At 54.8% G+C, this 14324-nt stretch overlaps 1 protein-coding gene across 1 annotated transcript; it reads right to left on the bottom strand.

The window, feature by feature from the left end:
* Nucleotides 1-196: 196 nt before the first annotated feature.
* Nucleotides 197-10320, bottom strand: STX1B (syntaxin 1B). Its single transcript, XM_088833304.1, has 9 exons — nt 10256-10320; nt 9947-10046; nt 9770-9844; nt 6786-6859; nt 6282-6390; nt 6033-6106; nt 4028-4165; nt 3826-3936; nt 197-3566 (listed from the first exon to the last, which is right to left on the bottom strand). The coding sequence occupies exons 1-9, from the start codon at nt 10274-10276 to the stop codon at nt 3486-3488; spliced, it is 783 nt and encodes a 260-aa protein (XP_088689430.1). The 5' UTR covers nt 10277-10320; the 3' UTR covers nt 197-3485.
* Between the last annotated feature and the right edge of the window lie 4004 nt (nt 10321-14324).

Here is a 14324-nt window from a genome sequence, read left to right as displayed (position 1 = left end):
GAGATTGCCCCAGTAATGCATACCTGTCCAAGCCCTGGATTAAAACTCCTCTGAGCCTGTGCCCATCCGCCGGCCAGCACCACCCCCCACCTCCCACCATGTCTCTCCCGCCCCCACGGCGCCCGTCCCGTATGGGGACAGAAGGAAGTGAGCACACAGCACGCCCGCTGTTGGATTGGTTGCTATTTCTCCCGTCCCACGGGGCCCGACCCGGCCCGGGGTGGGGGTGGGGGGGGGCTCTGGGGACAGGACATGCAGGGCGGGGGTGGGGGGCAGAATTTTCCTGTATTTTATCCATTTGCAACTTGGTCACCAATAGAGAGAAATGGGACTCTGAGGGCTAACAGGAGAGGATGGCCTGGCTCTGGGCCCCCAGCCAGGCCCCAGGAGTCCTGTCCCCTCCAGGGAGGAGAGGGAAAGAGCTCTAGAAACCAACGGAGAAACAGAAGGGGCAGGGGCTCATATCAGCAAACACGGCTACATCACGTGACACGCCAGCGACACAGAAACACACGCCAACGCACACGGTTGCACAGCAGGCAAGGGGGGCGGGTGGGGGAGGAGGGAGCCGGGGGCCACCCATCTTGTCCTCTGCGGGGCAGGCTGGGGGTGGGGCAGGGTGAATGCATAGAACACATCATGTACACGCGCTCGAGGCGTGGCAAGAGCGTGCATCAACCCACAGGCACATGGGATGGACACGCAGTGTGCTTCGTGAAAGGCAGGGCTAGGGAGAAGCGGGGAGGGGAAGCAGTGAGCCCTGGCCAGGCCCGGGACCACCCACGGGGCACACAGGGGCTTGATGGTGGTAGGGGCTTGGCGGGCAGGTGGGCAGCACACACTCGTCTGAGAACATGCAAGAGACACCAGCCCCCAGACAACAATTCCAGGACACGCACAGACACAGCAGCCAACAAGCAAACACATCCTGTGGTGGGTGGGACTTAGAGAAGCAGACCCTCAGGGATCCTTTGGTCCATCTGAGGCCCAGAGATGGGCAGTTACAGACCTAATGCCACTCAAGGAGGCAGCAGCATCTCTCCAGCCATGGCTCCACCCTTCTCCCTGTGGCTCCAAGGCCGTGGGAATTCCGGAAACACCTGGGCTGAGAGGGTATCCTGGCTGGGCGGCCGGAAGGAAAAAGGGTGGGTGGGGGATGATGGGGCCTGCTCTGACGTCCCCAAAGAAGCCTGAGTGGGAGCAAGGGGGCTACGGTCAGATCCGGGGGCAAACTTCCTGTCCTGACGAAGGGCACTGTGAGAATGGACAGGCCGGCGCCCCTCCTGGGGACAGCCCACCTTAGGGGTCCCCTGTATCTATGGGCCATACCCACAGGCAGGGCCCAGCCAGGTAGGGAGGGGATTGGCTATCTGAGCTGGGGCTGGGGCAGGGTGGGGTATTACGTTCCAGAAGGTCACAACTGCATTGTCTCTCTCACGCACACACGCTTCACGTGAAGAAGGCCTCCAGGAAACCACGTGTACACACGCCAAAGTCCTCCGTCCTGTGCACATGTAGGCTGGACCCCAAGGCAGGGCGCATTCCTGTACTTGTGTGTTCAGTCCCGTCTATGTGGGTCTGAGTTCCCGGGCCAATGGAGTGGGAGGCTTCGAACACTGTTCTCTGCCCATGCACCCCTCCCCAACCTGCTACCCAATGCACAAATCCACCCATGCATGTGTTGTCTACGCAGCAAGGGAGGAGCTGGCCCCTTCCTCACCATCACAAACCCGGACCCGTGTTCCCCTCTCAGACTCACCCTGTGGGGCAATAGTTATTGGTGACTCTGCAGCAGGAGTCAAGTCCAGGGAATGGGTCCCATGACTCAGCCCACTCCAGTGCATCTGAAATAAGCAGTTCCTTAAACCCCAAAGGCCAGCGCATCAGACAGGGCAGTAGGGACCATCACCAGCCTCTTTTCGGTTCTGAGGTAATCTCAAGAACGTTCTCATTCTGAGAGCCTGGGGCAGCCCCTGCCATTCCCCTGATCAGTAGCATTTCCCACCAACAGCCTTTCCAGGAGACATTCGTGTGCCCCGGTGCCAACCTCTACAGGCTTCGCGCTGGTGTCAGCATGCACCGGGCTCCTGTGTGCATGTGTGTGTGCCTGGGTGTGGCCTCATCGCCACGGCAGGCAGGAGAACACTGAGGTGTCCCAGCTTCTACATGTCCAAGCCTACGTGACACAGAAAGATAAGCATGTGGGTTGTGTGCACAGGGGGGACCACGCAGGGCAGGAAGCGGCCATTGCACAACATCGATGGAACTATGTTGTGTGGCCACACCCAACAGCGGCCAGCAGCTCTGGGGAGAGAGGGAGCGAGCAAATAACTTGGATCAACAAACTGGACGGGGCACAGGTCCCTGCAGGTGAACGGATGTGGGTATCATACACAGGGGGGCAGAAACACGCTATGTGGAAATCCTCTGCACACACATACGCACACACACTTGCAGACGTACTCTAGATAGCGTAGAAATATAGACTTCTGTGCCCACCCAAAACAGGTGTCCCATGCAAAATGTAGAGGGCTCTATCTCAAGAAAACACCTACTGACACTTTAGACACAGCCTAGATATGCACACGTGCACGCGCACACACACACACACACACATACACGTCTCTCACATCACTTGCCGGGGGAAACGCACACAGATATACAGGATAAGCTAGACTAACACGTGTATGCGTCCACTTGCTCGCCTTGGCTGAACCCCATATGCACACACGTGTTCCCTAGGACACAGGCCAGCCCCGGGGCTGACTAAGCCAGGAGGGTTGGCTCCACACCATGCTGGGGTGTCTGCCACGACCTGTGTGTACTTGGGCCAACCTGGATCCTCAGGGAATGAGTGTGAACCTCTGCACACATACAACCGGCCCCATTTGTAGCAGACTCAGGGGGAGGGGGCATGTCAAGGGAGGCGGTGCTGTTACATTGGATCGAAACACTCAAACACAAAATTCCACGGACACAAACTGTGTATCCATGGATCTGTGACCACACACACACACACACACACACAAAACCCTGTTTACAGAAGACAGAAGAGTGGGGCTCAGTGGGCTGCTGTGTCACCCCTGGTCACAGTCCGCACAACAACCCAGATGAAGGGGGAAGCTCCGACAACACATAGACTTGAGGTGGGGGGGCAAGAAGGGTGATTGGGCGCTTGTACACGCAGCCACACACGTACACACACACACACACACGCTGGGGTGTCCACACGTCTCGAGCATGTGCCGGCGGCATGCATGTTGGTGTGCATGTGTAATCACGCCTGCTGCTATCTACGTGCGGGGACGAGGGTGGTCCATGGTCGGGGGAGGTCCAGGGACTCCAGGGTCTGACGGGCGGTAAGGTTAAGGGGGGCTGCCTGTGTTGAGGGTGAGCCTGGAGCAGGGGATGGAGTGAAGGGGCGGTGGGGGTATTGCTCCCGATGTGGTGGGGGAAAGGTCTGGGAGGGATGGGGTTGGGGGGGCCTACAAGCCCAGCGTCCCCCCAATGGATGACGCCAAGACCACCCCCAGCACCACACAGCAAATGATTATCATGATTTTCTTCTGCAGGCAGGAAGGCCGAGGGGGAGAGAGGAGATAGGGAGACCCAGAGATAAAGAGACAGACAAACCGACAGACGGATGCAGAGGACGGTGTGAGGGAAAAGAAGAGGGGAGAGAAAACAGAAAAAAAGGAAGAGGTCAGAACCCGAGATAAGGCCTCTCGCGGGATTTCATCACTCACCTCATCCCCAGCCTGAGCCCAGTCCCGCCCACCAGCTCCACAGGCCCACCAGCTCCACAGGCCCACCCGCCCCGCTCACCCTCCGGGCCTTGCTCTGATATTTCACAGCTTTCTTGGTGTCAGACACGGCTCGCTCCACGTAGTCCACAGAATGTTCCACATTGTACTCAATGCGGTCAATCATTTCGCCCTGCGGGGGAGACATGCATGGGATGGGGTGGGAACTGGAGCTGGAAGAGGGGACCCCCGGGGGACCCGGGCGAGGCTCCCCGAGGCAGTACCTGGCTCTCCACCAGCATGGCCATGTCCACAAACATGTCATGCAGCTCACGGATGCTGGTTTCCAGTTTGATGATCTCGTTGTGCCTCGTCTCGATTTCGTTCAGCGCCTGCTTTGTCATCTGCGAGTCCATTTTGATCTAGGGTGATGGGGGCGGGAAGGGTGAGTTTGGGGGGTGGCAGGGGAGCTGCAACCCCTTCACTCCCAGAAGAGCTTGGATTCTGCGGTCAGAGCATCTGGGTTCAAATCTGGTTGGTGCTTACTAGCTGTAACTGTGGATAAACTGCTTAATTTCATGGAGTTTCAGTTTCCTCACCTAGAAAACTGATACTAACAGCGCCTGCCTCACATGGCTGTGTGAAGATTGAGTGTATATTGACTAGAATAGTACCTGGCACACAGAAAGCACTAAAGAGACATGTGTTAAATTACAAAAACTAAAACTTGGGGACTCCCCTAGTGGTCCAGTGGCTAAGATTTTGTGCTCCCAATGCAGGGGTCCCAGGTTTGATCCCTGGTCAGGGAACTAGATCCCACAGGCCATAACTGAAAGATTGTGTGCCACAACTAAAGACCCAGCGCAACCAAATAAATGAATGTATTTTCAAAAAGTCTCTAGCACACACCAGGAAGGGAGATGGGGGTCCGGGACCCCCACCAGGATTGGGGGCCACCGTCTGGTCAATGGTGGACATGGTAACACAATCAGGTATACCGCCTCCCCACAAAAGCCAGACCACTCATCACTCATTTTCCAAACCACTCACTGTTTAGAAAGCCACTCTTCTGCTCTAAAACCCTCCAGGGCTTCCCACTACCCACAGTCTACACACCTTTTACTTTAGCAGTCAAGATCCCATCTTCCTTTCTGTCCTTATCTCCCCACATCATAAGAGCCCACATCATCCAATGGCTCTTTGGCAACTGGAACACTCTCCCTGACTTTGTTCAGTCTCCTCTTTGTCTGGAATGTCGTTTGCCCATCTTCCCGTGTCTAAATGCTCCTTGTCTCTTAAGGCACACAGCTCAATGCCGCTTCCCCCAGGAAGCCTTCCCTGACCCTAGAAATGAATACTATTTTAGGGCCCATTTGCATCCTTTCAGCCTTCAGGCAAGGTACCGACAACCCTGCACTGCAATGGTGGTGGGCCAATTGGCAGGGATTAGCTCTATATCCTGAGAACCACTCATCAGTTTCCCCTCTACTCTCAGGCAGACTGACAGACATCCTGGGCAGAACTGTTTGGGAGGGCTCCAGGCTAACTGGCCCATGAGCGATTTTCTCAAAGCTAATTTAACAAAGTCAATTCTCTAAATAACAATTTGCTGAAAACTGCTAGACGATCGTGAACAGACTTTAATCCTGGTCTAGAAACCTAAACCAGAGTCATTCTGCCACCCACCAGAAGCAGAAAGAGAGTCAGAACCTGTCAGTCGGGGCAAAAGGCAAGAAAGAGAAAGAACTACAGTGGCAGGAGTACAGCTGGGGAAAGTCCATCTATTTCACATATAAGATGACAAGGGCAAAGCTTCAGCAAAACTAAAACTAGTGTTTTTTTTTTAATCTTCAAAACGTAGGCAAATTAGTCACTGGGTGAAGTGACCTGTGTCACGAGGGAGGAGTGTATCCTGGTGCTGAAGAGTCATGACTGGGCTGCATCCTCGCTCTGCCGCTAGTTGTGTGACCTCGGCAAGTCATTTAAGCTCTTTGTTTAAATTTGGGTCAGATTTCTTCATGTGTGAAATGCAGCTGCCTCAAAGGCTTGTGGTGAGGAATAAAGCAGTTTAGTAGGTAAATGTAAATATGTACAGTGCCTACAACAGTGCCCACTCCCGTCTGCCATTTTTATGAGGGTGCCTTTCTGCTCAGCCCCCGTGGAATTCCCCAGTTCCCTTCCCGACGCTTGCGATTTCAGGGCGGACTTAGGACTTTGAGTTCAGCCTAAGCCCGGGGAGGAATGATGAATGCTCTGCAAGTACAGACCCCACCCCTACGCGGGGCTCACATCGTCCGTGAAGATGGCCAACTTTCCACTCTCCAGCATGTCTTCCAGTTCTTCGTTGGTTGTGGTCCTTCCGGCTGTGGGGAGAAAGGGCTCTCTGTTCAGAGACTGGGCCAGCCGGGGGGCCTAAGGTGATGGGGCCCCGGAGTCCACCCTCCCACTTGGCCTAAGGCCCACTGAGGGGAAGGGCCTGCCTGGAAGGAGGACGCGACGGCGGGGGTGGGAGGGTGGGGGTAGGGGTGCCACACGCACTGATCTCCAGCTGCCTCTGGATCCGGTCCTTGCAGCGGTCCCGGTACTTGGACTGGGTCGCGTTATATTCAGTCATTACTTCCACGAACTTCCGGGAGAGTGTGGAGTGCTGGGGTGGGGGTACAGACACATTAGGAAGCAGGGAGCAGAGACCGCGGAGGGATGGAGTGGGCAGGAGGGACTGGATAGGCCTATGGCCCTTTCTTCAGCTCGTGCCACGATCCCAACCCCTCACGAGAGCGCAGTCCCTTAGCCCCAGTGCCTCCATCCTACGCCCAAACCGACCACAGCGGCCAGGCGAGGGCACGGAGTCCGAGCGCGTCCCGCCCTCCGCCGTAGCCCCGCCCCGCCCAGTCGCCTCCTCGGCCACGCCCCGTACCTGTGCCTGCTCTGGGCCGCCCCAGCCCCAACAGGCAGAGCTCCAGCCTGGACTCCTCCCCTGCCAAGTCCCTTCTGCTTTGGTCCTGGCCCTGACCCTGACCGTGCCTGGCCGCTGCCTCCTACCTGGGTCTTGCGGATGCGCAGGTCCGCGGAGGAACGATTCAGTCCCTCCTCCTGTTCAATGCTTTGCTCGATCGCTGTGGGAGAGAAGACGCAGTGACGGGCGGGCGGGAGACCCGGGGCGTGTGGGGCGGAGGCTTGGGACATATGAAGGGGTCGACATCCTGAGGCAGGCCGCAGGCCTGTGAACAGATGTCACACCCAGGCGAGGGCAGGCAGTAAAGACTGCAGGGTGGCGAGGCAGGAGGCCGGCGGATAAAGGGACCAAGGTTTGAGGGGGCCTGGAAGGCAAGTAGGAGGGGAGACTGAGCGTCAGTTGGTCACCCGACAGAGGGAGGCTATTTGTTCTGATGGAGAGACTGGGTCTTTGAAAGTCTGTAACTCCTGCCCAGCCTCCCAGTCGACATCCTCTGTATGAATGGGAGTGGAGGGTACTCTCCACTTTTTGCAACCTCAGCAAAGGGTCAGGAACCCATCGTTGGACTTTTCCGGTGGACTGCAAGGAGATTCAGGCGGGTCAGGTTCTAGTGGCCGCCCTTTCCTTGGAAAATTCCAGGGTAAGCAGATGGATGTTCCAACAGAGAAAATAGCTCTCCTCCTTCCCAGGTGGAACTAATGGTAAAGAACCCACCTATAGATGTAGGAGACATAAGAGATGTGAGTTCAATCCCTGGGTCAGGAAGATCCCCTGGATGAGGACGTGGCAACCCACTCCAGTATTCTTGCCTGGAGAATTCCATGGACAGAGGAGCCTGGTGGGCTACAGTCCATAGGGTCACAAAGAATTGGATATGATGGAAGAGACGGACACGACTGAGCACACACACACACTGCCTTAGAAAATGATCCTTGTCCCAGGAATCCCCACTGCTAAAGGATGTTCTGGAAAAGCACACAGATTAACTGGGATTGCTGCTTCTAGATCATGCACTCCCCACACTTATTCAGATTTTCTATAAAGGAGCTTGTGAGTAAAATCGGCTGGGCTCTGGAAATGCAGCCTGAATGAAACACAGGCCCTCTCAAATGGGGAAAAGCCTCCAGGCCATTCCTAAGAACATTGCTTTGCTGTTCCTGGCAGCGGTGGAGGTATGAGGCTGGATGGCAACCCAATGCTCCCCTGCCAGCCATGGCGGGCCAGTGAATAAGTGACATCTCTGTTCCAGCTGCTATGGGAAAAGTCCAGAAACACACACCGAAGAATGTTGGAATCACTAGCCCTAGACTGGGATCCTATTGTCAGACTTGGGGCTGGGGCCAAATCCCGGAGGAAGGGATCCTTTAATAAGGTCTCAATGACTTCTTCCAGCAATCCTGGGAGTTCAGTGATAGCAGTCCAGATTTCAGACTAGAAACTGAGATTGAGATGGAGAAAACAACTCATTCGAGGTCACAGACAAAGCCAGAGGTCATGGCACCACAGGGCTGGAGAAAGATGGAGAAGACTATCTCTTTTTCTGGAGCTCTGAAAGGTCAGTTTCTCTAAGGCACTGCTACTTTTCCTACCTTCTTTCTTGGCTGTTTCTGAAGTCCTAAACCATACAGCCCTCCTCATGGTCTCATGTGTGCTAGGTCGCTTTAGTCATGTTCAGCTCTTTGCAGCCCCTATGGACCGTAGCCTGCCAGGCTCCTCTGTCCATGTGATTTTCCAAGCAAGAATACTGGAGTGGGCTGCCACACCCTTCTCCAGGGGATCTTCCCAACCCAGGGATTGAACCCGTGTCATAGTCTTATAGAGTGTGTTAATGTCAGAGTTCCATCGGCTCAATGAAATCGCTGAGCACAGGGATTTTTAAATTGTGTTCCATGGATCCCTGCTTCTGAGAAGGAACCTCAGAGGGGGCTGTTGCCGGGAGTGATGGGAAGCCAGGTGTATAGGGCTCTGGGACTCCCAACCCCAGGTCAGCCAGAACAGTCTGATATTTATGTGTTGTATATAATGGAATTTGGGGTAAGATTTCACTTAGGAAAAAAAGATTTTGCTACCACCCCCACCCCCCCCAAAAAAAAGAAAGAAAAATGAACAAACTTTCCTCCCACCCAGCTTTGAAATCGCTTCAGTAGTTCTTACTGTACTGATGAGGAAGCTGAGGGTAGGGTACTTGTCCAGAATGAGTTAATGATGGAAGTGGGCTCCCTCTGTCTGGATTTGCAATCAGTGAGCTCCCAGTTTGGATCATTCTGCTTTCCAGCACACTCTCCTGAGTGCAAAGGCTTACAGATCAGCACTAGAGGCTCACATATGACCTCCTGTTGAATCCAGGAAGGCACGGAGTCCCTGTCTTCATCTCCCTGGACCAAGGTCATTGCGCTCAGGGCCAGACATCTGACATGACTCCTTTCCCCCAGAGCCCAGCAACGTGCCTCAGACAGAGGAGTGCTTGGCAAGTGTTTTCTGATGCTGAATTACCTGGAGCATACAAATTAACATCATGGTAACGCTGCTGAATTCCCCTGGCACCAACAGACAAGGAGGTTCCCAACCCACAATGCTTTGGGGGAAGGTGGTTATTACCAGCACCCAAGTCCTTAAATTAGAGTGAATACATGAGCATTTGGCAAGTCCCTCCTGCAAGCTTGCCAGCCCCCTGGTGTCAGCCACACAGTCCAATCTGTCCTGAGCTAAGGATACCAATTCAGAAGCATTTGCTGAGCCCACCTACTGGGTGCTGAGTGCTATGTCCGGCACCTGTTCGGGAGAAATGAGGCCTCTGTGTAACGAAAGCCACCTGGAAGATTGTATTTTCTCAGCAGACCTTCCTGCTGATGGAACCAGCAGAGCTCCGATGCAATTTGGACAGAAACCCTCCTCTCTCTCATTTCCCTGTCCTATCTGTATCTTTCTCTGTGGAATCTGGAGCAAATTGGAAAATCTGGAATTTTATGCCTTCTCACTGTTTAGGAATTTGACTCCTGGAAGTTTGTAGACATTTGTCATGGTTTAGTCCAATGGAAGGCAGACTTGGTCAGGGGATGGCATTCCTCACCTTTCAACTTGGATCGGACCTTGTTGGCCGTCTTCTTGATGTCTGTAGTGAGGTCTTCCAGCTCCTGTTTGGTCTCTGAGGGGGAGGTGAGGGGAAGAGAGGGATGGGTGAGACGTTTGGGTGGGACCCCAGCCTCCTTCTGCCCTCAGCTCCCAACAACCCAGCAGTAGCACTTACTCTCATCTGGGTTGGGGGCGGCCAGGATGGCACTGTGCTGTTTTTTCACTTGTTCCACATCCTCTGACAGCTTCTCAATGCATCCCCGGATCTCTTCCACCTGGGGCAGCAAATTGGCTATACCCAGCCAAGTCGTCGGGCCAGACAAAGGGATTTGGGGGAGGGGGGTGGCTCAATCAGGGTTCAGGGAAATGGGCCAGACCCAGAGGGGTTGGTAAAAGGCCAAGGGGATAGAGGAGTAAGGAGAGGGATGGGGGTGCGGGGGGCCAGGAAGAAGACAGTTGTGGGCTGGGGGTCAGCTTCTGTTACCTGTTCAAAGAACTCATCCATGAAGTGATCTCGATCCACATGGACCACTTCTTCCTCATCATCGCTGTCTTTCGCCTGGGAGGCAAAGACAGGCAGAGTCTGTGAGCAGTCCTGATGCTCCGAGCTCTAGGCTCAGAGTGGGGGTCCTGGGAAGGGTCACATGAAGGGGGCCCAGAAGTCATAACAAATACTCAGTGTCTTGTGGCACCGGGTCCCGGAGGCCGGGTAGCTGACAACCCAAAGGACACCTTGGAGGGAATTAGCCAAAGGCACCCTTATGGGGTAGAAGTGGTCCTGGGAGCGCTGTCACCCTGGAGGCGGGTGGCGCTCTGGACAGATGCTTTATCCAACCAGTGTGGAAGCATTTCCATATTGTAACAACCGGCCAAATGTCAGCCTGGCAGTAACTGGCTCTGGGCCGCGAGAAGGGGTCCAACGTGGAGTCCTGGGAGCCTGATCCCCCTCTAATATGTTTCTAGCCGCTGCCGCCAGGCTTCACTTTGTTCCCCTCTCTTCCCCTCCAGCCTCCAATGCGACCAGCCATGTCCCCTATGCAAGGTCGCTTCACTGCCAGCGGCGGGCATCAAGTTAAGCAAGCACAGTCAGGCCCGGGGAGGGCTGGATGCAAGACACAGAGAGCACCCCGACCTTCCTCCTGCCACCCACTCTCACCCCTCCCCGACTTTCCTCCATGCAGTCACTTGCTTTCATCCAGCCTCTTCCAACTTCACACCCACCTACTCTCCCTTGCTTGGATTTCCCAGTTGCAACCTGCAGCTGCTCAGCCCTCCACCCCCAGGGCTCAGAGACACAAAGGGATTCACCCTCCCACACCGCCACCGCGGCCACCAGACAGGCCAGTGACATAGACAGAAGGGCTGACACACAAGGCACACAGAAATAGGCCCCCTGACACCCACACAGAGCTGCACTGATGTGCTGACGATCACCCGCACACGGGCCCACAGCAGAGCTTTCTTCCGAATGTGTGGACACACAGACGTGCAGAGCTCACCACCCCCATGCCCCCTGGGACACTGGGGAGGGCCCCTGGGGCCATGCTCCCAGCCTCTCTGAGCCTCAGGTTCACATGTTCATTCAGATCTAGGAAGGAGGAAATGGGGGCAGGGAGGGCTCCCCAGTGCTCCACACTCCCGACTCAAGACCCTGCTGGGGAAAATCTGAGGGCCAAAGCTGAGCCCATTAAACTTAATTACATCTGGAGCCCTAATCAGCCTCCATGGAAATTTAAACAGAGTTCACCCTGATTTCCAGAAAAAAAAAAAACGAGCTAAGACTCAGACAGAATCTCACGACCAGAGCCTGAATGAAATCAAGACAGGAGCCAAAAGTGTCTAGCAGGGGATGTTGCCAGATGAGATCGAAAAAGGAGAGCTCGCCCAGAACCTCAACAGGGTCCCAGCAGACTGCAGACAGGACCCGACAGAAACCAGACAGCTCAGACCCAACCAGACTCACGCAGACAGATCGCAGACAGCTGAGATCGAACCTAGACAGAGCCAGATGGGGGCTAGATGTGATCTAGATAGCCGGTTAACTTGGAATCAGAGAGCCCCAATAGCACAAGGAAAAGCCCGATGGAGACGTCCGGCTAGACCCCCTCAAAGGCACCCCAGCTTTCCACCGAAGCCTGGCTCAGATGGTCCCCAGGGATCCTCCCCACGCCATGTCAGAGAATGGGCTCGGCACTTCCATTTCATCTCCAAATATCTCCTGGGAAAGGGGGCTCCTCTTCTTGGCCCACAGCTGCCCCCAGAAGGAAGGGTGGTACCCGGTGGGGCTTGGGGACCCTGAGGGGACTTCTGGCTCTTCAAGCCTCCAGCTGACCCAGAACCACACCCACAGACCTTGGCCCCAAGAGGCTCTGGGCTGCTTGGCTCATCGCTGAGGACTCACTGGCCTCCCATGAGGTGCTAGCCTCAAAAAGCCGGCTGCCCCATGAAGGCATGTTCCTTCTTTGCCTTCAAGCACTTGGCCTGTAGCCTGGCTCCCCACAAGTCATGAGGCTTCTCACTGGCCCAGGTGTCTGGAAACTTTCCTGTTCTGTCTTTTTCCCCTCCCATGCTGGCTTTCTGTGCATCTTAGTTCCCCACCAGGGAAGCCCAATGCTGACTTTAGACTTCCTCAAGTCGCATCTCTCTCCCTCTCTCCTGTGGTCCCCAGGGCCAGGTCCTTGATTCTGCCCTGGGGCATCCTTGGCTGCCTGTTTACTTGCCCTTGAGAGAGGAGGAAAGGTACAGGGCCCAAGGATGACTTAGTTGGTGCAATAATTACAGGCAACTGAGAGCTAAAATCCTCTCCAGTTTCCAGACACTTCTCCATCTATAATCTCGTCTGATCCTTACCACCACAGCCCTCGAAAAAGCTGTCCCCATTTCACAGATGAGGGAACAGGAGGGCAGAGGGGGAAGAGGAAATGGACTTGCTCAAGGGCACCCAGGTTGAAGGGCTGGGAAGCCAGAGGCAAAATCTAAGACATGCCTCCTCCCAGAGCCTCTTCTGTTGCTCAAGGCCACGCTGCCTCCTACCGGCCTCTCCACCACCACAGGGTTCCCTTCTCGGGTCCCCTCCTGACAAGGCCCGATCTGGGCAAAGCTCTGTGCCCTGAAAGCCTAGCAAAATACCAGCATCTGAGAGCGCCTTTGGCCTTGGTCTTGCATTCTTGTTATCTCATTTAATCTTCACTGAAACTCTTCAGTTGACCATTGGCCAGTGAAAGCTCATGAAAGTGTTAGTCGCTCAGTCATGCCCGACTCTTCGCAACCCCATGGACTATAGCCTGCCAGACTCCTCTGTCCATGGGATTCTCCAGGCAAGAATACTGGAATGGGGAGCCATTCCCTTCTCCAGGGATTCTTCCTGATGGAACCCAAGTCTCCTGCATTTCAGGCAGATTCTTTACCATCTGAGCCACCAGGGAAGCCCAGTTATGGCAAATGTTTACACAGCATTTGATGATGTGCTAAATGCTGTTCTAAGCACACTGCCTTTATTTATCCATTTCATTCTCACAATGCTGCTAAGTTGCTGCTAAGTCACTTCAGTTGTGTCCGACTCTGTGTGACCCCATAGAGGGAAGCCCACCAGGCTCCCCCGTCCCTGGGATTCTCCAGGCAAGAACACTGGAGTGGGTTGCCATTTCCTTCTCCAACGTGTGAAAGTGAAAAGTGAAAGTGAAGTCGCTCAGTCGTGTCCGACTCCTAGCGACCCCACAGACTGCAGCCCACCAGGCTGCTCCATCCATGGGATTTTCTAGGCAAGAATAGCCCCCTTTTATAGGTGGGGAAACTGAGTCATAGAGAGGCGAACGAGCTTGCCCAGGTCAGCAGCTGGAGGGCTGCACGCTTTCTTCCCTCTGAGCTTCAGTCTTTGCATTTGCTGAATGGCAATAAAGTCAAGAAAGTAAAAGTGGTAGTTGCTTGGTCGTGCCCGACTCTTTATGACCCCATGGACTGTAGCCCGTCAGGCTCCTCTGTCCATGGGGATTCTCCAGGCAAGAATACTAGAGTGGGTTGCCATTCCCTTCTCCAGGGGATCTTCCCACCCCAGGGATGGAACTCAGGTCTCCTGCACTACAGGCAGATTCTTTACCATCTGAGCCACTGGGGAAGCCCAAGTCCTCCCTTAATGGTGGGCTGGAGGAGGCAGTGAGACCGACCACCAGGAAGGAAAAAATGCCAGATTCTGCCAGAAATAATTACTGCTCAGGGAGGGCTGGTTGGTACCCACTGACTTTCCCCTGTTACAGATGAGGAAACAGGCTCAGAGAGGTTGCCTGACCCTGCCTAAGACTTCACAGCAAATAAGGTCAGAGGTGAACGGAAGTGAATTTAGCCCCTAAACTGTCTGGTACTTAATCTCAGGCTCTTTCCCTCCTGTCCCTCTGTTTCTTCCTGGCCCCTAAAGAGTTGTCTCTGCTGTGTCCTCAGCACTGCTGAACTCCCCTGGCTGGGACAGAAAACCAGGAAGAGGTGCCAGGCTGCAGGAAGAGCCCAGACAGGAAGCCAGGTGTTCTAGCCTCCATTCAATTTGCTGTGTGACTCCAGGC

The sequence above is a fragment of the Moschus berezovskii genome, chromosome 27, assembly GCF_049115385.1.
Source record: "Moschus berezovskii isolate FMDL1 chromosome 27, NW_MosBer_1.0, whole genome shotgun sequence".
Lineage (NCBI taxonomy): Eukaryota > Metazoa > Chordata > Mammalia > Artiodactyla > Moschidae > Moschus > Moschus berezovskii.
This window is presented reverse-complemented; position numbering and strand designations above follow the sequence as displayed.